General features: G+C 53.9%; 10 protein-coding genes across 10 annotated transcripts; 4 read left to right on the top strand and 6 right to left on the bottom strand.

Moving 5' to 3' along the window:
- Positions 1-825: 825 nt before the first annotated feature.
- Positions 826-1,864, top strand: CGGC5_v000305 (uncharacterized protein; the record flags this gene model as incomplete). The annotated part of the gene is made up of 2 exons (XM_032036880.1): positions 826-994; positions 1,092-1,864. The coding sequence occupies 2 exons, from the start codon at positions 826-828 to the stop codon at positions 1,862-1,864; spliced, it is 942 nt and encodes a 313-aa protein (XP_031884200.1).
- A 103-nt stretch (positions 1,865-1,967) lies between these two features.
- On the bottom strand, positions 1,968-2,801 carry CGGC5_v000304 (putative hydrolase; the record flags this gene model as incomplete). Its single annotated transcript, XM_032036878.1, has 1 exon — positions 1,968-2,801. The coding sequence occupies one exon, from the start codon at positions 2,799-2,801 to the stop codon at positions 1,968-1,970; it is 834 nt and encodes a 277-aa protein (XP_031884308.1).
- Positions 2,802-3,597: 796 nt separating this feature from the next.
- Positions 3,598-4,118, bottom strand: CGGC5_v000303 (uncharacterized protein; the record flags this gene model as incomplete). The annotated part of the gene is made up of 2 exons (XM_032036877.1): positions 3,598-3,881; positions 3,953-4,118. 2 exons carry the CDS (start codon positions 4,116-4,118, stop codon positions 3,598-3,600), a joined length of 450 nt encoding a protein of 149 aa, XP_031884309.1.
- A 1,489-nt stretch (positions 4,119-5,607) lies between these two features.
- Positions 5,608-7,468, bottom strand: tap-3 (Tripeptidyl aminopeptidase; the record flags this gene model as incomplete). Its single annotated transcript, XM_032036876.1, has 2 exons — positions 5,608-6,546; positions 6,611-7,468. The coding sequence occupies 2 exons, from the start codon at positions 7,466-7,468 to the stop codon at positions 5,608-5,610; spliced, it is 1,797 nt and encodes a 598-aa protein (XP_031884310.1).
- A 571-nt stretch (positions 7,469-8,039) lies between these two features.
- Positions 8,040-9,065, bottom strand: indc11 (the record flags this gene model as incomplete). Its single annotated transcript, XM_032036875.1, has 1 exon — positions 8,040-9,065. One exon carries the CDS (start codon positions 9,063-9,065, stop codon positions 8,040-8,042), a length of 1,026 nt encoding a protein of 341 aa, XP_031884079.1.
- Positions 9,066-10,946: 1,881 nt separating this feature from the next.
- On the bottom strand, positions 10,947-11,733 carry CGGC5_v000300 (uncharacterized protein; the record flags this gene model as incomplete). The annotated part of the gene is made up of 2 exons (XM_066150658.1): positions 10,947-11,666; positions 11,722-11,733. 2 exons carry the CDS (start codon positions 11,731-11,733, stop codon positions 10,947-10,949), a joined length of 732 nt encoding a protein of 243 aa, XP_066009734.1.
- Positions 11,734-13,248: 1,515 nt separating this feature from the next.
- On the bottom strand, positions 13,249-16,644 carry Mutanase-1 (Mutanase; the record flags this gene model as incomplete). The annotated part of the gene is made up of 6 exons (XM_066150657.1): positions 13,249-14,740; positions 14,896-15,950; positions 16,034-16,072; positions 16,131-16,258; positions 16,321-16,342; positions 16,600-16,644. 6 exons carry the CDS (start codon positions 16,642-16,644, stop codon positions 13,249-13,251), a joined length of 2,781 nt encoding a protein of 926 aa, XP_066009814.1.
- Positions 16,645-17,728: 1,084 nt separating this feature from the next.
- Positions 17,729-18,634, top strand: CGGC5_v000298 (uncharacterized protein; the record flags this gene model as incomplete). Its single annotated transcript, XM_032036872.1, has 1 exon — positions 17,729-18,634. One exon carries the CDS (start codon positions 17,729-17,731, stop codon positions 18,632-18,634), a length of 906 nt encoding a protein of 301 aa, XP_031884305.1.
- Positions 18,635-19,818: 1,184 nt separating this feature from the next.
- Positions 19,819-20,157, top strand: CGGC5_v000297 (uncharacterized protein; the record flags this gene model as incomplete). Its single annotated transcript, XM_032036871.1, has 1 exon — positions 19,819-20,157. The coding sequence occupies one exon, from the start codon at positions 19,819-19,821 to the stop codon at positions 20,155-20,157; it is 339 nt and encodes a 112-aa protein (XP_031884306.1).
- Positions 20,158-20,243: 86 nt separating this feature from the next.
- CGGC5_v000296 (uncharacterized protein) lies at positions 20,244-21,108 on the top strand (the record flags this gene model as incomplete). The annotated part of the gene is made up of 2 exons (XM_032036870.1): positions 20,244-20,424; positions 20,483-21,108. 2 exons carry the CDS (start codon positions 20,244-20,246, stop codon positions 21,106-21,108), a joined length of 807 nt encoding a protein of 268 aa, XP_031884156.1.
- Between the last annotated feature and the right edge of the window lie 944 nt (positions 21,109-22,052).

Genomic DNA, 22,052 nt, shown 5'->3' with positions numbered 1-22,052 from the left:
AAAAGCTGTGCATAACCAACCCCTAGCAACGGTCTTCGTCTACGATTGGCAGAGTCTAAACCGCACGAGGCCCTGACGTAACGAACCCAGACTGGGGGGTCGGGGAAGTTCTGGCACAGACCGAGCTCGAACCAGCCGGCAAGGATGCTCATCTGTCGGAATGCCCTCTCATTGGATGTGCTGGGATGGCTAAGTGCCAGCGGCGGACGCTAATGCAGCCTGCTGACGCCGCTAAAATTTGGTGCAGGGGTGTTAAATCCGTCCCGCTCGTTTGTGTCGATATGCTTCGCCTTTGTCGATTACAAACCCTTTCTCTCCTTAGAGTCGTGGTTCCAGACGGCATATCTACCGCGACTATGCAACTCATGACTAGCGGTCGAGGAGAAGAATCTTTGAGAACAGGACAGCACGATCTCTGCAACACCTCTGTTAACAAAAGGAGGGGTAGTCCACGAAAATTCTGTTCTCTAGAGAACGGTAGAGCTTTCATCCAGGCCCGAGTCATTGGGAAATGACCCCACCAGAGGGCAACGAAACCGATTCGACGATAGAGTTGCGGGCTCGCGGGAGCATCCTGGCCACCCTCAATGGTGGAAGACCGTCAGCAGGCTGCATATATGGAACGTCAGCCTTGATCTCCGAGCATTATTGTCCAGCCCATTGTCATCGTTCCCTCACGGACGACCTCCGCCTGCCGCCGCCGCCAATCGCGACGCTTCTAACGCTGACGCTGCCAGATCCGGTAGCTTTTCGACGGGAAGAACAATCTCGGTAGAACGGTAAACTATTACGAACAGCAAGCAGCTAGGCCACTCAAGGTCGACGATGGAGATGTGTTTCACCCCTGGAGCAGCCGTTCCCGCAGGGACGTCGATCCCGGTGCTGGCGAATCCGCGTCTGGCGGAGCTGCGTGATCCTTCCGAAGACTGGACCGGCGTGACCAGCACGGCTGAGAGGCGGAAACTGCAGAACCGCTTGAACCAACGAGCAAGACGTTAGTCAATCCTTACTAAGACTGTTTCTCTTACGTTCTTACCTCGGTCTCGGTGTTGAATTCGTTGACTAACACAAGTACCCCTTTCGGGAAACAGGGAGACGAAATCAGAAATCAAAGCAGACAACACCGCCAGATGCGGACTCAGAATTCGATCTGACCGCGGCAAAGATAAAATTAGAAACGCCATCAAGCGCAAGCCCCGAGTCCAAATCTCTCGTAGCCACCACACCCAAGAACGTGTTCAAGAACAACGTGTCCAAACTCTGCGAGCTCGGCAACGAGGAGACGCGGCAGATGCTCTCCATGTTCGCTGAGGAGGCTTACGTTGACTACATCAACGGCAAACCCTGTCCGGGGTACCTCACGACCCTCGTACGCGTCAACGTCTTCCACGCCATGGTCCGCAACGCCCAGGCCCTCGACTTCAACGCGGAGTGGCTCACCTACGAGGCCATCTCCCCCTTCAACAAACTGGGTCCAGGCCTCGGCCCCTCGACGACGGGGCCGTCGTGCCCGGAGAACATGCGCCCCACGGCGCTACAGCTCGCTGTCGAACACCACCCCTGGATCGACTTCTTCCCTCACCCGCAGATGCGTGACAATTTCCTGCAGATCGTGGCGGACAAGGGCGAGGACTACATCGACGAGGATGACATGTGCCGGGACATTGTGGACGTGGGGGCCGGGGCCGGGGTCGAGGAGGCCGCGCTTATTGTATGGGGCGAGCCCTGGGACCCGAGAGGGTGGGAGGCTACGGAGTCCTTTTTGAGGAAATGGGGCTGGCTGCTGGTTGGCTGCACGGAGATGCTCGAGGGGACGAATTATTGGCGGGAGAAGCGAGGGCTGAAGAAGCTCAAGTTTAACTGACAGACCTTGCAGAGTTTATATCCCAAGTCTCAACAAGAACGGCAGCGATCAGATTGCGATTCGTTCATACCCAGCTGTGTGCTATTCTATTCGAACGCAAAACCTACGACCGCTCCCGCTCCCTCCGTCTCTTCTCCAGAGTCTCCAACATCTTGTGGAAGTGCGGCAAGAATTCTTCACACTCGACCTGGAAGCCCTCATGCGCACCAGGGACATCGAATCGCGGACAGTCTAGAATCTTGGCCTGCTCATCCACAGACCTCGCGTACCACGCATCACGGCTCCTCACGCCCCTCAGCAGCCCAACACTCGTTCCGTTCTCCCTAATACGATTGAAGTTCGGCGTGTACCCCATCAACGGCCCAAACTCATTCGCCCAGAAATTCTGCGCGTTCCACGGCTCCGGCTCCATCGGCCTGGGCACACCCTCGTCGTCGTACCCCAGCAACTGCGGCTCGAACTCCGCCGCCGCGGCCTCCATCCCCTGTGCCTCGTAGAACTCCCTTAGGTGGTACATGTTGTCGTAGATGGCCGCGGCGTCGGGCAGCAGGTTGGTCGCGGGCGACTCGTGCGCAATGATGTGGTCGACCATCTCGGGGAAATCGTGCGCAAACTGCAGCGAGAAGAGGCCGCCGGAGCTGCTGCCGAAGACGATGGCCTTGTCGAAGCCGAGGGCGCGGATGACGGCGCGGATGTCGCGGGCCTGCTGAGGCGGGCTCAGCTTCTTGGGGGCCGCGACCCGGCTGGCGGACATTTGGCGCCGGTCGAAGGTGGCGCAGGTGTATTCGCCCGAGAGGGCGGTGATGAGGGGGTTGTATTGCCGACCGTGGCCGTTGCCGCCGGGGACGAAGACTATGAGGGGGCCTTGGCCTTGGTACCAGTAGTGGAGGTCACAGCCTTCATTATTGACGATTGCTTTTATCGGGTTAAATGCCATGTTGGACGAATGATGTGATGGCTAATGACTTATGTGGATGTAATGCATATAAAAATGGTTATTGGAAAAGAGATCAAAACTTATTCTTCAGCCTGGGGTCTAGAACTCGGCAACCCATATCCAGGAGACACGTGTTATTTAAGTACGGATTTCCCAACGCAACCAGAGCCCCTGCAAAGAGTCTTGTTGGAATCCTTCAGAGCACCGCCGGGCAAGATAGGTAACCTTACATACGACACAGCCACCCAACAGGAAATTATCCGCCAAGTCAAGTTTAGCCGGTTATCCCCACTCGAGAACTTATCCCAGCAGGCATGAGTAGTCGTCACTGTTGAAGACGCATAAATGACGCGGCTCTAAGCCCATGGAGATATAATCAGAGTAAGCTTACTTGTGTGACTCGAACGGCGAAGAACGCCGCCTAGTTTCTCACCAGCTGACGACCGAGAGTACGAGTCCGAGTTGCCGAGGAAGCCGAGTGGGGCTTATCGGGCCTCGGGGCCGGTACCGGATCCACAATTCCGGCCCGAGGGACCGGGTGCCCATCTACCAGGCAATAGGCGGCGTCGAATCATACATCACTCAAACCATAGTTCCGAACCGAGAGATGTTTTTGTTTATGCAAGATAGTATATTCAGGCTCATATAAGCAAATATTAAGAGAGTTTACAACAAACAGCAGCCATTCGCAACAACGCGACAACTGCCCACCTCACACCCCAGGCCTACTCATTCCTGAAGCTTGCGTTCAAGCGAACTACGCGCAAAGCCAACCATTCGCAACAAAAACTGCACCTTAGTTGGGGGCGATCCAGGGTCTGCACTTGTTCGCGGCACAGAAGCCGTTGCAGCACGATGCGACGAACTGGCCGTTCTTGTAGCAATCGCCATAGATGCCTAGGCAGAAGCCCTGGCAGCTGACCGAGATGATGGGCTGGGGCGGGCCGACGATGATGGCCTGGTCGCCGTTCTGGTTGTTGATAGACTGGACGAGCGTCTTCTCGCCAGCGGTGTTGAACTGGCAGTTGGAGTAGGCGAAGTAGTCGTTCGCGTCGATCTTGTCGATGGCGATGTTGTTGTCTACGATCATTGATTAGCATCGGTGTTTGTTTACATAAGTAAGTGTGATGGTGGTGATCTGTGTGACTTACTTGTAGGGTAGGTGTTGCCGTCGGCTGGGATGGCAAGGTCGTAGGAGGCTGGGCCGCCGTGGAAGGTGAGGTGGACGGTTTGCACGTCGTCGCGCTCCTCGAGTGGGTGAGCGAGGGCGGGGAAGACGAGGGCGAGAGCCGTCAGGAGGGTTGCGGCGAACTTCATGTTGAGAGATGGAATGATACAGCGACTGAAGTCTGAGGATGGGTTGTGAACGATGGAGGCTCTGGTCTGTGCGATGAGGCGATGAGATGTCGATATGGTGTTATCTTCTGGAGATCATGTCGAGCTTATATAGCCATACAGGCTCGCAAGGTCCTGCTCATCAATACAGCGTAAGGCACAGAGATCACAAACTCGGTGAAGCGTATGACCCGACCCGTCCATCACTCTCACGATCCTCGTCGTGCCCCAACGGCAGCAGCCAGCCCGCGATCAACACGTCGTCCTCCCTCAACCGTCGACGCCGCATCCATCATGAGAATAGCCAATACGAAATGCATCTGTACACCCCAACGATAATCTATTTTCGTCTCGTCATGTCTACTCACGACCAAATTCCGCTTCGTTCAGCTGGCATCCCTATTTGCATGCCTCATACCAACTCCGGTTAAAGGCCGATCAACCTCGTGTAGATAGCCAACACCCCGCCAAACGAGCCTAAACGTCCCGCTTGTGGCGTCACTTCAGCCAATACCGACGTCGCGCGTAAGCCACTACGGCGGAAGCGATCCTGGGGCTGACTGGGACCCTAGCGTGATGTCTTCTACCCTTGGCTTCCGAGGAGCTGAAAAAGATTTACCGTTGAGTGGGCAGCTAGGGATGACATGACAATTGCATGTTCCCAGGACGCTGTTCCCCACGATTGCGCCTGCTGTAGCCTGCCTAGTCGAATGCGTGCATCGTCGATCGGCCTGCCAAGTCTGGGGAGGGACGGCACCGGCACATTCGGCGGCGGAAATGTCAGAATCAGATCGCCTCACGGCTGACGCGGGGCAACGGTTCCTCGTATTTGAATGCCGCGCCCTACGCTATCGCGGGGCGAAAGAGCAGGAAAAATGTACATCTTTTCAGAGGCATGTCTCAGCTTAGGGCTTCTAGCACGTGTAACGTTGGACTTGAGGTGAGAAGACTGGTTCTGAGTAAGACATTATCCCCGGCGGTGAGCTGGGTACACTTTGAAAGGCCCGACGATGGAAAGCTAAGGGAACGAGTTGTTTTGATGACAGGGAAATTCAACAGAAGGCTACTATACTTTTCGAGCCGATGATTACGCATCACAACACGTTCAGGCAGAAGCCGACTTGTGCTCCTCTCGGGTACTCACAGCTCGGTGATCGCCCTCAGCTTCCGCCTACGTGGGTCTGACATCTGCACCCTGCAGTCAGCTGCGAATCCCCAGATCTCAGTCCCATCCAATGATGACGGAAGAGTCTCAGATGGCGTTCAGCGGGAAACCAGATTACCCTCTGGAGGCTGACTGTGAAGCTTGTTCGGGATACATATTATCGCAGGCTGACCATCGTTGCCTTGGACCTCTAAGACATCTTGTAATTCTTGTGCTTCCTTCCTCTTAACGGTCACCCACATGATGACGCCTCGTCGCCCGCTCTACGTCTCGCGCATCTATCGAAACCGTGAGGTACGACCGCACTCATGCAAAGGGCATCTCGTGAGGCGGCCCCAGCCCCGCCACCCTCATCCCCTTCGTCGACGGCAAGCAATCATCCCCATCCCACGGATCGCAGTCCGGCTTGCACACCTTGCCATCCTCCGGCACAACCCCGTGCTCGAAATACTCCTGGATGACCTTCTTCATACACTTGCTCCCCGTCGCGAACGCGCAGTGGCCAATCGACTCCTGCACCACCACCGTGGACCCGGGATGCCGCGCGCTCATCTTGTACGCATTCCTCAATGGCGTCACGGGGTCCAGCCTCGAAGAGAGAAACAGCAGCGGCGCCGCCGGCTTCCCCTCCACCACAGCTGGATCGTGCGGCGGCGTGCTGAACGGGCCCGTGTACCGCCACTTCGGCCGCACATCCCACGCCGAGCAGGCGACGCGGATCTGCGACCAGTACCCCGCGAACGTCGGCGACTGGCCAACCAGCTCCGCAACGTACGCGGAGAACGCCGCCAGTGTCAAGTTGGTGTGGTCCTCGGCGTCGCCGCACAGGATGCTCTGGCCGCCGTCGCCGAAGGTGGAGGGCAGCGCGGTGCCGTTGGGCGCGGCGCAGGCCTGGTCGAGCTCGGGGATTGACTCGACGGCGTCGTTGAGGAGGAGGGTGTAGTTGCCATCAACGGTGGCGCTGAGCTTTTCTGCGAGGGGGACGAACTTGCGGTAGGGGTCGTAGAGGGGTCTCTTGAAGGCGTCGACGACGTCGTAGCCCGTGAGGATGTGGGTTAGCTTGCCGTCGAGCACGGAGATGGGCTCGTCGTCGAGGCGCTTGACGAGGTCTGACACGCGTGATCGGATGTCCTCCCATTTCGTGTCTGACTGGCGGTAGAGGGCGCACTTTGATTCTACGGCGAAGCAGGTCTTGTAGAATTGTTCGAGAAGCTCCTCGGTGTCTTGAAGGTTTGTCCTCCAGCCCTGTCAGGGGAGGTCAGCAATCTTACTCCCACTCATCACTAGGTATGAGACGCGATTGACTCACCCCTTCGACGTAGTCGTCGGCATCCACGATGCCATCAACGATGACTCTGCCGACGCGACCGGGATACATTGATGCGAAGGTGTTTCCAAGGAGACTGCCGTACGAAAAGCCAAAGTACTGCAGCCGCAATGGTCCCTTCTCCTCCCGAGCCTGCAACGGCTTCTGCGCATCACCATCCCCACCACCCCGGGCGGCAGCAGCCTCCTCGTCACGCAGCTCCTGGATCTTATCCAGAATGTGAACCATGTCCCTAACGGTCGACGCCGTCGTCGCAAACGGGATAATCGACCCATTCACCGCGCTCTGCGAGCAAAGCTTCCCATACCCCTGGACCCTAGCCCACTGCCTCCTCAACGCATCCGGACCAGCACTCATCGGTCCCACAGCGAGCCTCTGAATCATATCGGTGCCGCGCGCCAGGCTGTCTTCACCATAACAATCCGGCCGCGGGGTGGTGAACTGCACGCCGCGCGGGTCCCAGCTGAGGATCTCGTACTTCCTGCGGTCGGAGTCGGCGGTCTCCTGGTGGGCGTAGCCTTCTGAGAGCATGAGCTCAACGCCGGAGCCGCCGGGCCCGCCCGGGTTCGTGAAGATGGTGCCGCCGAACGCCGGGTCCGAGTCGGGCACTTTGGCCGGGCGCTTGATGATGGCGAGAGTGACATTGTAAGGATTGGAGGCGTCGAGCCAGTCGAGGGGCACGATGAGGCGCGTGCAGTTATACTCGGAGTAGCAGGGGTGGTAGGAGAGCTTGTGCGTGGGCGTGATGGTGTCCCAGTCGAAGTCGTGCAGCTTGTGCTTGCTGGCGGCGCTGGCGGCGCCGAGGAGGCCGGCTAAGGCGAGGTGGGTGAGCCAACCCATGTTGAGGGTTGTAAGTTTGATGCCTGGAATGAGCGCGTTGAATCGTGGATGGGTTTGGATGAAATTTCGGTGTTAGTTGGTGAAGGAGAGATGAGATGTTGAAGAGGAAGAGGAAGTGCCAATTGATGCGGGCGCTTCGCTTGGCTTCGGGTGGCTGCCGCGGCTGTGTGAGAGTGATCGATCGATTTCCCCAACCACGGTGCTCATGCAAGCCTGGTTTTAATCTTATCGCCCTGCCGTTACACTATCAGTCAGCCGAATTGAGTTTGAGATGAGTGGTGGTGTTGAGATGAAGAAGGGGGAACATGTGGTTTTCAAGTAGGTGTCGATGTCAGCAAGGAACAAAATGATCCCGACAAATCATTCAGGCACGTAATGATCTTACGCCGCATGGTCGCGTCCACATCGGCCAAGCGAAATCAGGAAGGTGCTTAAGCATGTAAGAATTGGCGACTCTCGTCATTGCCTATGAATCTCAACTATGAAATGACTAGTCAGTCTACTTTCATGAACCAAGAGCAAAACTCGCAACGCTGTGAGAATAGATACACTCGAGCTAGCATCGTCATCATCACTGCTGCTTGGCGTCGCCAACACGAATGATCAATGACCCAACGCCTGTTCCGCTCGCCCACTGGCGATGCGCGTCCTGCACATCCTCCAGATCCCACACCTTCTTAATGGGCACTCTGATCTTGCCCTCGCCCAGCAAGCCAAACATGGCCTTCAGGTTCGGCTCAAACGTCGCATCATCGCGGGTGATGTAGTAAAACCACGTGCGCTTGGGACAGAACGGCACCATGCCGCGCGCCAGCAGCTTCATCGTGGGCACCACCGTCGACCGCGGCGCCTTACCGTCCCCGCCGAGCGAGTTCAAGTTACCCCCAAACCCGATCAGCATGCCGCTCTTGGACAAAATCGTCCAGCTCTCGTCCCAGCTCTCGAAGCCGAGCGGGTCAAACACGGCGTCCGCGCCGCCCATCTCCTTCATCGCCGCCATCCAGTTCTTGTCCGTGTACACGAACGGGTGGCCGCCCTCGGCGCGGACGGCGGCGTGGTTGCGCTCCGACGCCGTGCCGTACACCTCGGCGCCCTGCAGCTGGCACAGCTTCATCAGCGCGAACCCGACGGCCCCGCTGACGCCGTGGACAAAGACGCGCTGGCCCTTAGCGACCTTGGCGTGCTCGTGCACCATGGCGTAGGCGGTGCCCCAGTCGAGCACGAGCGCGGTCGCCTGCTGCAGGTCGAGCCCGTTGGGCACGCGGACGAGGTACTTTTCGGGGATGTTGACGAGCTCCGCCTCGGCGTCGTACACGGTCATGGCGGCGACGGTGTCGCCCGGGTAGAACTTGGAGGCGCCGGGCCCGTTGGTCTTGACGGTGCCGACGAGGCAGTAGCCCGGGGTCAGCGGGGCCGATTTCTGGAGCGGGTAGACGCCCTTGCGCATGTTGATGTCGGCGCCGGAGAAGCCGGAGTAGATGGTGGCGATCTGGACGTGGTCGGCGGCGGGGGCGTCGATGGTGTCTTGGATGACCTTGACTTTGGACTCGTCGCCGAACTCGGTGATGACGGCCTTGCGGATGGTGGTGGATGCCATTGTGAGTGTGTTGGTTGGTGGTGTGCTGGGTTGGTCTTGAGATGGTGATCGATTGAGATGATGTTGCTTCAAGTCGGATGCTTTTGCTTGCTAATGATTCTAATGATCCAGTATCGCAAAGACATGACTGCGAAGTGCTTCTCTTTATACTTCAATCCCCAACATGCCCTTCACGCACAGCCAGGCAGCTGTCGGATGGTGATTCCATCGTCCGCTCCCATCGCGCCGTTTGACACTACCAACCAACGTCTCAAACAACGCCTCGCAAGGCGTCTTTAGCCCGACCCAGCGCCATCTCGGCGCAGAAGCGCAGGGATTGACGCCACGATGAGCTTGATTGCGCCGCACGCCGGAGCGACATTTTGGTGGTGATCCGCGTGTTGGAGATGTGTTGGCTGGCTATGTTCCCAGGTTGGCCATGTCCGCTGTGCCGTGTGGCTGCAGACAATAAACGGGGCCCGACAGGCACTGCAAATGAAGAGTTGCGCCGACTGGAAGGATTCGCGCCTTTGGGGGCGCGCTTCGCTCTTTAGCCGGAAGGACTTTGGGCCGCCTCGCTTCGCGCTTGGGGTCCCCCAGGGAATTTCGACAGCGCCTCCCCCTCGTTGTCCGGATGCAGTAAAGTCTCTCTTTCATCAAGCCACGCACGCAGGACCGGTGCAATGTTGAACCACCTGTGACGAGTACAGGGCTGAACACTAGCGATGAACGGGCCGCTGGCGTTCGCTGCTGGATGACTGGCGTCTGGGAATAAGCTTCGTGGTGGCGTACTTGAACGGCGTCAATGTTTGACCGCTAAAGCCATCGAGCTGAAGTAAGATATTAGTGAACAATAGCGGATAAACGCTTCAACATGAGCCAAAAGTTCCAATCACTCAGCTGCGAAATGTGGTGAATCAGATTTGCGCTTCATTCTCAATTTTGCGCCGACAACTATGCGTATTGGACGTCTTCCAAAGTCAACGTTTGTCATTCAAGAGTGAGTGACCTGTTTAGCAAGGTCTAGGGAGGCTAGCCCAGCTGTAAACCGGGCTTGTTGGTACCTACCTAGGTAGGTAACTTCGAGCGGTACATGTACGCCGAGGGTCGAAATGATGATCACTTGGTGAACATCAGAATATACATGCCCGATAATACTTAGCACCATCACACTGCAGCACATTGTATGTGAGGATAAGCCTCGGGAACGATGGTACGGAGAAGACTGAGCATTGTGGGCAGTCAAAATTGAACAAAATTCCCAGTTAACATCCAATCCTGAGCCATCGAGTCAGCGTCAATCAAACAGAGACCATCTATTTTTTTTTCTTCTGGACATTCGTGACTATATTTCCTTTGTATTCGACTACTCTTATCAGAGACGATAATAGCCGTAGCAATAACAACGAGGACCAGAGTAATAATAGCAATAATAATGATAACGACGATAATAAATATAATAACGACGACGACGACGATGACGATAACAACAACAACGATAGCAAAATAATTAGATTATGGCCACAGGAAAAGTAGTCGGCATAGCACAGGAAAAATAGGCGGGCTCCTAATAAAGAGCATTCAATCACAAAGCCCGAATCAGCCTAACAAAGTCTTTCAGGAACTAACTTCCCTAAGGAGACGCCATCTATAAGGTCATTACTGGGACTGATGTTGAACTTCTACCTATAATTACTCCGGGTTCATAACACAAGAGGAGAGAACTGGGTTTATAACTTGTGTGTAAATTCTTACGATCTCTGCCAGAACTTGATACTTCGCACCTTCCAGGCGTCGTTGGCCGCAAGGCGCCAGCTTTACTCGACGATAGTGTCACAACCTTGCTGTCCAAACGCCCCGGCCACCATAGCACCATCAATTCCGCCTCAAAACAGCGGCGACTCATGGAAAGTATTCCTCATCTTCAAAGTTCTTCGGGCGCGATGGCTCCGGCCCTGGTTTCAGACGACGTTCTTTGTCTTCAGTCGAAAAGTATAAATACCAGCGGTTCCTCGGACCCCTCGCTTCCTTTGCAGCCGCCCGTCTCGCTCCTTCTGTCGCGCTGATGAAACACATCCACTCGCCCATCTGCACGTTCATGTCGAGGCTGAGAGGATCGCCGAAGGGCGAACCCCACTCTTCCCAATCATAGCTGTGGTGGTCCGGCTCATTGAAGAGCTCCTTCGGCATCAGTGGAATGTGCTCGTCGCGCCACATCTCTTTGTTAGGGCGTAGATAACTTCTCGACCACGAAGTTGGGTAAGGCCAGGGCTCGTAGTGGAAAGCGTGACCGGTGGGGTCGATTAGCTCAACTCCGTGCTCTTTCGCGCGCTGACAGACGTCTTCGCGGTAGTGCGAGTCCATTACCTGGACAGCCATCTCCAGCTGCTGCTGGGTCGGCTCCGTGCCGGCTGTGAGCTCGTTGTAGAATTCCTGGTAGCTGGATGCGATACAGGCTAGAGTCACCTGGTGTTTGAGGTCGGGTCGTCGCCATACGAGCTCACGAAGTGTGGTTTCGTGCGGGTGGTGCGGCCACCAGAACAATGAGGGAAGTGTTGCACCATCCGTTTCGTGATCGATACGCGAGAGATCCCCATTCATGATGGAACGCGCGTGAATGGCCTGCCAAACGAGGTCACTGTGGGTGGTCCCAGGACGTACAATATCATCGACGCACGTAGAGAGCCATCGTGCAAAGGGAGTATGATGGTACACCCCGCGAAGGACGGCTGTCAGTTCGTTAGGGATCAACACAGGCCGCCTCAGTCGCGAATAGCGTTCAACATTGCCGTTCCATGCGGCAAGAAGAATGAGGACATCCTTGTTGAGAGCTGGAAGGTCACGGGGCAGCGGCATGTAAACCAGCTCGGTGAAACGTGCCTCAAGGGTTGAACACTCGGATGTTGGCCAGGAGAATGGACTCGCATAACCATCCTCTTGAATGTCAAAGTAGTGGTTCTCTGTTGCGGTCAACTTAGCATTCTTTCTGGGTTTGGCGCGTTCAAGTGAAGATCGGACAGCAGTGTCGCCGTTGAGGCAAGCCCCAGGTACCGGGTTTTCGAGGTTCACGGTTCGCATATAGTCATTCATGATGGCGTATCGAACAGGTTGGCTCACTATGGTGTCGAATATATCCATATGCCCATTATCCCGAGCCTCCTCTGCTATGGACACATCCGGCAGGAGATCGAGTTCGTCGTAAAGCACCTTGTATCCAGCAACAGCACAAGCCCGCCCGACATGGTAACGCATATCTGGGTACCGTTGAGCCAGGGATCTGTATGTGTCTTCTGTCGCAAGGTCAGGATACCATATGCAATACGGCTTCTCTATCTCGGAGGTAATCTCCGGGATCGTGTTGCTCATGATGAGGCGTGCGTGGTGGGCCCTCGCATATTCTGGTGCCCATCGTTTCTCAGAGCAGAACTTAGTCACCGCCGGCGATTTGGCAAAAGCTTCGTGGTGTCGAATGCCTCGTATGATAAAGTAGTTCTGATGAAACAAAACATCTGGCGGTAACTGTTCGCCGTTGTATGCAGCTAGGTCTTGCGCCTCCTTGATGTTTTCCGCGGGTTTCTCAGATGTTGTAGCAGCTGCTTTCATTGATGACATGAAAGATTGCCGACGAGCAGCAGAGGGATGCCGAAAAATCAGACCCAGGGGAATCGAGTTACGAAATCGAAAGCAGCGGCCAGGTAAGTTAGATGAGTGTCGCGCGTACATGCCGTGTGCCACTCTCGGTGAGGCGAGAGGACGGCAGGCGGGGAGACACATATTGCTTTCAGTAAAAAAGGTCTTCTTTGTCCAAGGCAAAATGCATATTTTCGTTTCAAGAGGAGGGAGAGGCGTGATATCGTCTGTATGGTGGGAGTTGAGATGGAAAGGCGAAGAGACGGTCCCGTTGGGAACCTCGACACTTTTAAAAAGATACATCAATCGAGCATGGTCCACAAGCTTCACATATCCTTGTCACCCACGCTAGTGGAATTAAGTGCATCCACTTTCAAGGGTTTTCCAAGCCCAGACGGGCAGCCCAACTGAACCCCGGTCGGGAAGGACCAACATAATCGGAAGTAGGGTGCCGTGTGGTTGTGAACAAATAATGCATTTCTACGTCATCAATCAGCAGAAAGGAACGTCTCTCTCTCATTTTCAATTCCTAAGAAGTGTCAAAGATTCAGATCAAAACCGCTCGTCTCCTTTACTAGATACAAGTGTTGACAATCTTTTGTATCTTTGCATCCTGGGCGACAAAATTCTTGCCGAACAAAGCAATCTTTTCCACAGAAAGCGCTCTCCTCGCCGCCGCCGCTTCCGCAACAGCCTGCGATGATGTCCGTTCTGAGGCCCCCCCATAGGGCCCAACAAGGAGTGCTAGCACTGCGAATGGTGCAGATACGGGGTCACTGACGATACTTTCAATAGTAAGGGCAGCGTTTCCAACCTCCCCAATAAGAGTGGCGATGCGAGCAACCATCGCAGCTCCCCCAAACGCTGCACCGACAATCTCACCGGCGAATGGTAGGACAAAGAGAACGATGGAAAGGATCTCTAGGATAAGAGCCTTCTTCTCTCTTTCACGCTGCTCAGCGCCAATGCTCTTGATCTGCTCCATGCTGGCGATGACTCCCTCGAGCATAAGAACGGGCATGGCGACGGCCATCACCATGTCACCGGCGTCATCGGCGTATCCCAGCCCTGTCATGACGTAGAAGCCGAGAACGCGCATAGACAATTCCTGGATAGATGGCAACGCCGCCTCAATCACATCTTTTGGGTCTGAGACGTGGACATTATTGCTACTGACGGGAATGCCCTTCTTGTAAAGACGCACCTCGCGACAGCTGATCTTGGGCGTTGTGGATCGCCAATCCGGCGCGTCTGCGCACTCGCTGTTTGTGGTCTGCTGCCAGTTGCCAAAGGATATCCAGTCCTTCTCAATGCCAAGATCCTTTTCTACGGCGGCGTAGAAGCCATCCAGGTCAGCCAAAGTGTACGTTACTGACCAGGACACTGTCTGTTGCCAGAATTTGTCCGCCGGCGGGCAAGGTCCTTCTCTTGTCCTGGATTGAACAGTCCAAGAGCATGTGAAAAACTTATTGCCGAGCCCGGTGTCAAAATCCATGTATGCCGTGAGTTGCGGGTTGATTGATTGCTTGACGTAGTCGACGTAGTATCCGAAAACGGAGTCGTAGCCCTCGAGCGCGGACGCGTAGTCGGCCTGGAAGCTGTCAAGAGAGTCGGACAAGATGCGGAGGGCCCAACGGTTCCAGCACACAGCGTTATAGCTGTCGTCGTCGATGCTTTTGACGAGATCGTCCAGCGTCTTGGGGCGAACAGCTGGATCGCATTGTGCGAACGAGGCCAGAGAGATAGGATAGACGTCGTCATCCTCAATGCTGTATTCTGGAACGAAATATCCAGCCGCCCAGAGGTCGGTTGGGTCTTCTTCATCTCCCTCGGCGCAAATTGACGGACAAAAGTCACGCGCACAGCTGAAAGCGCAAAGACCATGGTCGTCAGCGGCACCATCAACGGTCGTGGCGTTGCTCGTGCTCGTAGCTTCCAGGAGATCGAGAGAACCTTGGGCGGAGCAATAGCAGACGGCGATTGGGCAGAAGCCGTGAGAGCAGGCGAAAGTACATAGATCATCGAAGTAGGGTGAGAACTCATGGCCTGCCCACGTGTGCAGGTTCCTGGAAGAAATGGCGATACGGAAGAAATGATGACAGGGTGCTCAACTGTGTCACGGTAGGAGCCTGGGCAGAAACCCCAGTTGCATGCGTTCTGACAGAGTCCCTGTTAGTCGCTCGTCTTTCCGGCCGCTGGTTAGGCTGTTATCCCTTTCCACCTGGGCACCTCGACCTGAGCTCCCAGTTTCGTGCAATGACATGCACCCTTGGGGCAGTAGCCATAGCCACAGGTGAACTCGCAGAGAGTCGCAAAGCCGGGTAGCGGTCCTGTGCCCTCAATGCAGACCTGGTCTGTACGGGAGTTTGGCTTGGCCGAGACGGAGCTGGCAGCGACGGCGCTGCCAACCCAGGCGTTCCAATTGGCGTAGCCATTGGTCTTGCTGCAGTCCGTGGTGATGGCAATTCCAGAGACCTCAGCAATGGTCGAGCCGCCGCGGACCACACGAATATGAACATCGCCAGTTTGGTCATAATACCAGGCATTGCCATGATAGAGACCGACGCCGCCTTCAGGAGTCATCGACCAAGATGCTTTTTGTTGAACTCCGCCGACGGTAACTTCGATTGATGCTGAAGATGTAAGGAGTGCCGTGAAATAGATTGCGTCTTTGGCCACGTTCCAGGGATGGAACTCAAGCTGGAGCTGCGACGCCGTATTGCCGGACGTCCCACCGTCTTTACAACTCGTCGATGGGTTGGGCCGGTACCAGATAACGAGACGTTCCGAGTCGACTGTCGTGGTGTTGTATTTATACATGTCGATAGTAAATGCAAGCGTGTCTCGCCAGCCATCATGTGGTAGAACGAAGTTGAAGGGGGCTTTTCCGATCGTGAAGGCCTCGAGAGACTTATCCCGCACAGGTCCGATATGGTGGGACTCGCCGTAATCGTTCCATGAAATAATCTGGACAAACTCGGGGCGCCACCAGAGGATCTGTTGCCATCGATCGAACCAGAGGTCATCCCCTCGCCACATCCAGTTCTTGTTATAGCCGGGGAGGTTGGTATAAAACCAGGGAGATGCCGCCATCATATATGGCTTGCCGCCGAGATACTGTGAGTAAGAGGCATCTACATAGGTGTCCATATTTTGGTCACCCCATGGCCAAGCCGCCCAGCTGAAAAGCCCATCGGCGACGCCGTTGGCCTTAGCCATAGCTGGCTTTGCGCCGAGGGACGACCAATCAGGAATGAAGAAGCACCCCGTCGCTGACTTTATATCGATCCAGTCCTCAGCATTATCAGGCCCCTCGAACGTTGAAACGAAGGGCTTGCCTTGGTAGTGGAAATACTGACCGGAACTGGCATACTGGCTAATGAGGCTTTGAACAACTCCTTTTGGCCATGGGCCATTCCCAGCGTAATCAAACGAGAAGAACAATTGAAAGCCTACTGAAGAGGCGTGTTGAAAAGCAGCGGCGAGAGACTTTTCGTTGGTAGGGTCTCCATATGCCATGTTGAGGGCGAAAGCGTCGATATGAGCCGCCTTCGCCTTGGACATGTCATCTATCCAGTCATCGGCTGTGTAGTTGGCGGAGTTGGTAACCATGAAATGCGCAAAGATAGCTTGTGATTGGGCCAACCTTGTCCAAGCCAGGAGGCTAGCTAGTAGGTGAAGGAGCCGCATGTTAGGGCTGTGATTGGAAAGTAGAAATTAAAAGGATTGTAAGTACGGAAGTGCGTGATGAAGCAAAGGCTCGTACGCCATGAATGTCTTCGTGAGATGGCGGTACGCCACTTAAGGCATCAAGAATGAACTACAACATTGGGTCATGATGATATATCGCAGTCTTAGACCTCAAAGCGATGTGCTTGCCAAGGAATGCTATTGCTTCAATATGCCCCATACAAGCTGCCGTTACCTCCTTGTGTTCACTCTGCTGCCTAGATCTCGGTCTCATGGGCATCTTTCGATTGGGTGACCTGAACAGTGGGGGACGACACCAGCTGCATCACACCAGCAGCTAGTCCCGTTATGTCCAAACGCGTATGATCACACACCTAGAACTCACACGTACGATTGCAAGGTGCCGAGTTAGCCGACAGGTCCTTGTCGCTCTGCGGATCCTAAGGATGCACCCACCCTTGAATCCCTGTCGAAGAAGTTCTTCACTTTAATATCTCAGGGACCAACCAACAATTCAGGATGCCCGCGGCTTACCTGCCAGATACAGCAACCAAACGGAGACTATCATCTTTTGTGCAGCCCGCAATCCGAGTCAGTTCTCGTGTTGGTTCAAGACTTGGTTGTCACATGGTACAGGGTCCCTCGCCATCTGCGCAAAAAGCTTCATTCGAGGAACAAGGGCGGTCCAGAACAAGCATTGGAATGCCTGGATGATGTACACATCCCTGCTTCAGATGTCGGTAAAATGACTTCTGAGAACCGCCTGAGAACTGCATGAGAGCAATGAGGCGTTGTTGGAGTTCACGAGCAAGGTTACAAGTGTATAGAGCTACGCCAGTTCATGGCTTGTTGGGGCGCAAAATACCGCAGTCCAACCCATTGTGTCAGGTGCAATTTCCCCAGACGATACCAGAGCCCCATCCTTGTTGGTAGATCTTGCTGGTAAGCCAAATCTAGGAAACGTCCCGAGCCGCTCATAATGTCTGCAAAATGCTATCGCGGAAGGCGCGCTAGACGTTGAAATCACGTCTTCTAGTCATGAGAGTTGAATCAGACCATTGGTCAAGGGTGCGATCCCAAATAATTCGAAAACCGAGGATACTCTCTTTGTTTATCCCGTTTCAAGCATTCCATGTTGTTGTTGGGATCTTGCCGCTTAGAGTCGTGCCCAAGCCCTCAGCTTATTCCTGCCTTGTGCGTTGCCACTCTTCGAAGAACCGCTTTGCCATTTCTTCTGCCTCAGTCTCTCTCTTTCACTTGACTGAAACACAAACATCCCAGCACCATTCTTGCTTTCGATCCCAAGTTCTTACTTTTGATCATCTCAACAACTACAACAAGATCATCCCTGTACCACCAACATCATGAGGTCCCTGCCTCTTCTACTCTTGTTTTTCCTCAATCGTCTTGCTCTTGCTGCCGGCAAGGCTAACGCATTCGAACTCGTTGTGACTTACAACGCCTACAAAATGTTATGGCAGATGAATGGCGACGCTCAGAAGCTCATTTATCCTCTCGTTGGGCTTGACGGAAAGCCCATCAAAAATAATGAGGGGACTGACATCGGCGGTCAGCTGAGCTTCGAGGAGTTTGTCTGTCGATACACCAATCAGCGGAAATGCAAGATCAGTCTGAACCCGGACAATCCTGTGAGGACAGGCGAGCTTCTGGGAACGAAGTACAGCAAGAGCGCACGGATTCCCGACATGAGAGGTGTTCCTCGTGAGCAACTCATCGCCGCTATCGAGATAGACGATACGAAGGTCAAACCCGACACGAAGTTGTACAATTTGTTCACAGAGGATCTCGCCAAGACCTACGCTGCTGCCGCTGAGAAGTATGGAATCGGTTCTCAAAGTCCGGTCCAGAAGGAGCTCGCGGCTGTAGGACCACTTATCAAGAGAATTCGACAAGAACGTTTTCAGGCGATGCGAAATCCCACAAATCTCGCCGAGGACTTTGGGAAGGCATTTTTGGGTAGAAAATTAAGTGCCGGGTCTTTAGGTGACGGAGCGGACATGTTCAAAAAACTGTCCAAAAGTCCGGCGGACTGGGCGCAGATCAAGGCTCAACTGAACTTGGCAGGCCGTAGGGACGACGATCCCGAAATTTTGCAGAGGCTTAAGGACTGGGTCGACGTAGTTGGCCGTGAACCTAAACCGCAGGTTGGCCCTGAGTTTGTCCCAACATCGAAAGGCCACTTTTATGTTCTCAAGGGTTGGGAAGGCATGGACACTTATTTGCAATGTCAAATTAAAGGCAAGAAGTAGATTTTGCAAGAAAACACACTTGTACATGTGTACTGAGGCAACTCCGACTCAGTTCACTGACATAGAGTCTCTTCGTTTAGGACACGGTTGTTAGCCTTCTCAATCGTTTCTTCTTCACTTATGTTTCCAGCTATCTCAGTGCCCTTCTCTAAGTAGTTCCTCATCCTCCAACGTCGTCCGCTGATTTTTTTCCTGTGTGCCTACTGGCTGGTTCGCAAGCTTGATGTTCAACCCGCCCTGACCCCTTCGGGGATGTCGCTTGCATGTCATGGCCCTGCGAGAACACACCAATTCGTTGTCATGAGCACCCACTTAAAGTGGGTTATCAAAAGCCCCCATCACTCACCGTTTAGTCTTATTACAAACTTTTCTCCGAACCTTCCGCTGTTGCAGTCAGAACAGGCGACAAAGGAACCCTAAGCCCCGTCTACGGTCTACCTCGGCACCCCTGACATCGAAAGGAACCAACAGACTGCAGACACTACTTGGCTGGAGAGTTAAGCTTTGGTGGTCAGGGATATGATGGAGCAGTTTCTCAAATAGGAAAAAGCCCTGCCTGAACAATGCAGCCGACATGCATTACCAATTTGCCATCCACAATCATTAGTGGCAATCGACATGTTGCACTCGGCGCGGGGCGGTGCGTCGTGCCGCACTCTTCACGTAGAACCAACAACAACATGAAGCACATCACCTTGAGTAGAGCCAAATGATCGTATGGTTTTCAAAGGTCCAGGCCTGCTCGCTTAGCAGGGCGCCTAAAGCTTGATAGCTTCGGCCCGCAGGCCCGTTGGCGATGTTAAATTGCGCTTTTTAGCCTTACCCTTTGGGAGGCGCCTTTCCCGCCCCGGCAGCCAGGGTTCTTTTGTAATTTTGCAAGGCATCATCATGTTCTGTGAAAACAGCCATGTCCGGAATTCTTCGCAGTAACCGTCGGCAACATTGTCGCCGGCGTAGGCGGGGCGTTTCAACACGATCGGTTGACAGCTTGAATTATGAACCTGTATGTGGCTTGGGGCCTGGTGTTTGAATTTTGCTGCTCTTATACCCTCGGCCTGAGCCTTAACCTTACGGACCACACTTCTTTTTCCCTCTTTAGCCAGGTCTGGAGAAAAGGGAAAAGCAGGAGCATTTTTCTTCTTCTTCCGACTTTTCCATGCTTTCGTGAAGTAGAAGCATTCATCATGACTTATTACTCTCTTTTGGCTTTAGTGGCGGCGACCCTCGGGGCCGCCGACGACTTTATGCCATATGTTTACTTCGAGAACCAAGAGTTTCTCGCCAATGGCTCCAATCTTGCTCGAATGTCCTGGAGCGAGATAGAAGCGGCCTCTCAGCACCCTGCTCACGTCGATGTCGCGACATTTAGCGGCCTCGACTGGACCAAGCCCTACCCAGGCTCTTCGGTTGATGGCTTCGAAGTCCACCTTCGCATTGCAAACGACATCCCATGGCCGGACTCCTTTGCCAAAAATCAGTCGACCGAGGTCACGGCCCTCACTTTTGTCTACCTGCCGCCATGATGGACGCAGGCAAGAGCTTGCCTCTCCCAATGGACCCTTCGTGGTTCATTTGCCGTCACTATTTTGTTAGTGCTCGACCGGACGCTATGGAAGAAATCGATCATGCTTGTGGCTTCCTGTCTGCGGAGTATCGCGCGGATATGGAGACAAGCCTTACTGGAAACTGGTTCCAGGAGGACCCAGACGTTCCTTGCTCGGCATTGATCCTCGACCCCGTGCCTGTGAGCTGCCAGGACACACTTGGTCTTGTCCGAGGTGATGTTATCGGTAAGTATACCGTCACTTGTGCCCTTCTACAGTATAATTCTAACCTCTCGATTCAAAGCTTTGAACTCGGAATCCCTGGAAGATGCTTCTACCGCCACGGCCTACGTCACAGACCAGATCACAGACTGGTCGTGGATGATTGGCACTGGTGCTGTGGATGAAGGCAATACGACCGCCTACTATGACGCGTCAAATCGGACGTTCATCATTGGTACTGTATTCGGATACAGCTCTGGCGTTGATGAGGGTAAGAGGCAGACTCCAAAGCTGTCCCTTGCCTGCCTGCGTCCTGAGTGGGTTCCTCCTTCATCCCCCAACGTCACATCTGCTGTCCCGCCCTACTCCTACCCACCTCAGACAACATCCGCCACGGCGACTACTGCCCAATCATCCCAGCCGGCGACCACCGCGCCATCCGGTCCTGCCTGTGTTTCTGGAACGGTATCACCTTACCGCACTATCGGCGACTTCAAGGAGCTGTGCGAATTCAGCTGCACTTATGACTATTGTCCTCCAACAGCGTGCCAGTGTCTTGAGTACGCTGACACAGCCAAGGCTCGCCCCCCTGTCGTAGAATCTGACGGTTGTCCCCTTGACGGCGTCACTGACGATAACTATGTACATTTGTGCAGTTTTGCGTGCAGCCATGGGACCTGTCCAGAGGCAACATGCAAGCTCTGCTGACCTGTGTTGAGTCGACGCTTTGTTAATGAACAGACTAGCCGATAATTTCACTTCGTCCTGTGTCTGAGTAATGGTAAAGATAGAAGAACAATGAAAACACATGTATGCACCATTGAAGACGTGAAACATGCGAATACTGTAAGATCAGAATTTAATCCAAGTGGAATGAGCAACTTTTCTAGTCAGACCTAGGCAAAATGAATATGATTCGACCACATGAAACATTTTCGTAATTTGATACAGAAGCACCACACCAGCAGGATCTCAACAGTCAATCCATAGTTCAGATCACCTGGAATGAAATTTGTGATTGTGACATGAATGTCATAAGCCCTGATCCCAGCTTGTGCCTTTGGCTCCGCAATGGTCTCGAGGAAGGCGACTCCAAGCTGGCCGTCTTAGGCATATCACTTGGGCAAGTATCAGATGACAGCGCATAGCCATATGTGGTAAGATGATACTGTGTCCAATGTCCAATCTTATTATGTGGAATATCTATCTTTGACATCTAGGCAGTAGTACGGTCATAATTCCAGACTGAAGATAGTTAGTTCCTATATTCTATCATCTTTGTGATGCTCAGTGATTGTACACTACTAGTAGTTAGTGAGGGACCGTAGGATAAGTTTGCGATACACATTTGCGGGACGATTATTTGCATACGCCTGCTTCTTAATTGTGAGAAGATCATGAATATCCATGGATATGGTCAACGGCGGAGAATATCACACACATGACGGAGTATACCCCTGCGATCCTAGGATCAGACAAGCATAAAGATACAGTACATCTTCAATTCGATGCGCGTGTGTCGTTAGGTATCCAAGGAGAGGTTCGCGACAAATAGCCTCCTGGAAAGGAATTCAGCCCATTAATGAAATGTTGTTAACTTTCCAGATTTCTCAGTCCTTTTATACCGGCGTTCGATCTACAGCCCCTTTTAT

This window comes from Colletotrichum fructicola (assembly GCF_000319635.2).
Source record: "Colletotrichum fructicola Nara gc5 chromosome Unknown KSG_Nara_v1_contig01, whole genome shotgun sequence".
Lineage (NCBI taxonomy): Eukaryota > Fungi > Ascomycota > Sordariomycetes > Glomerellales > Glomerellaceae > Colletotrichum > Colletotrichum fructicola.
Note: the sequence above shows the minus strand (reverse complement) of the source record. Positions and strands in the feature narration are given on the sequence as shown.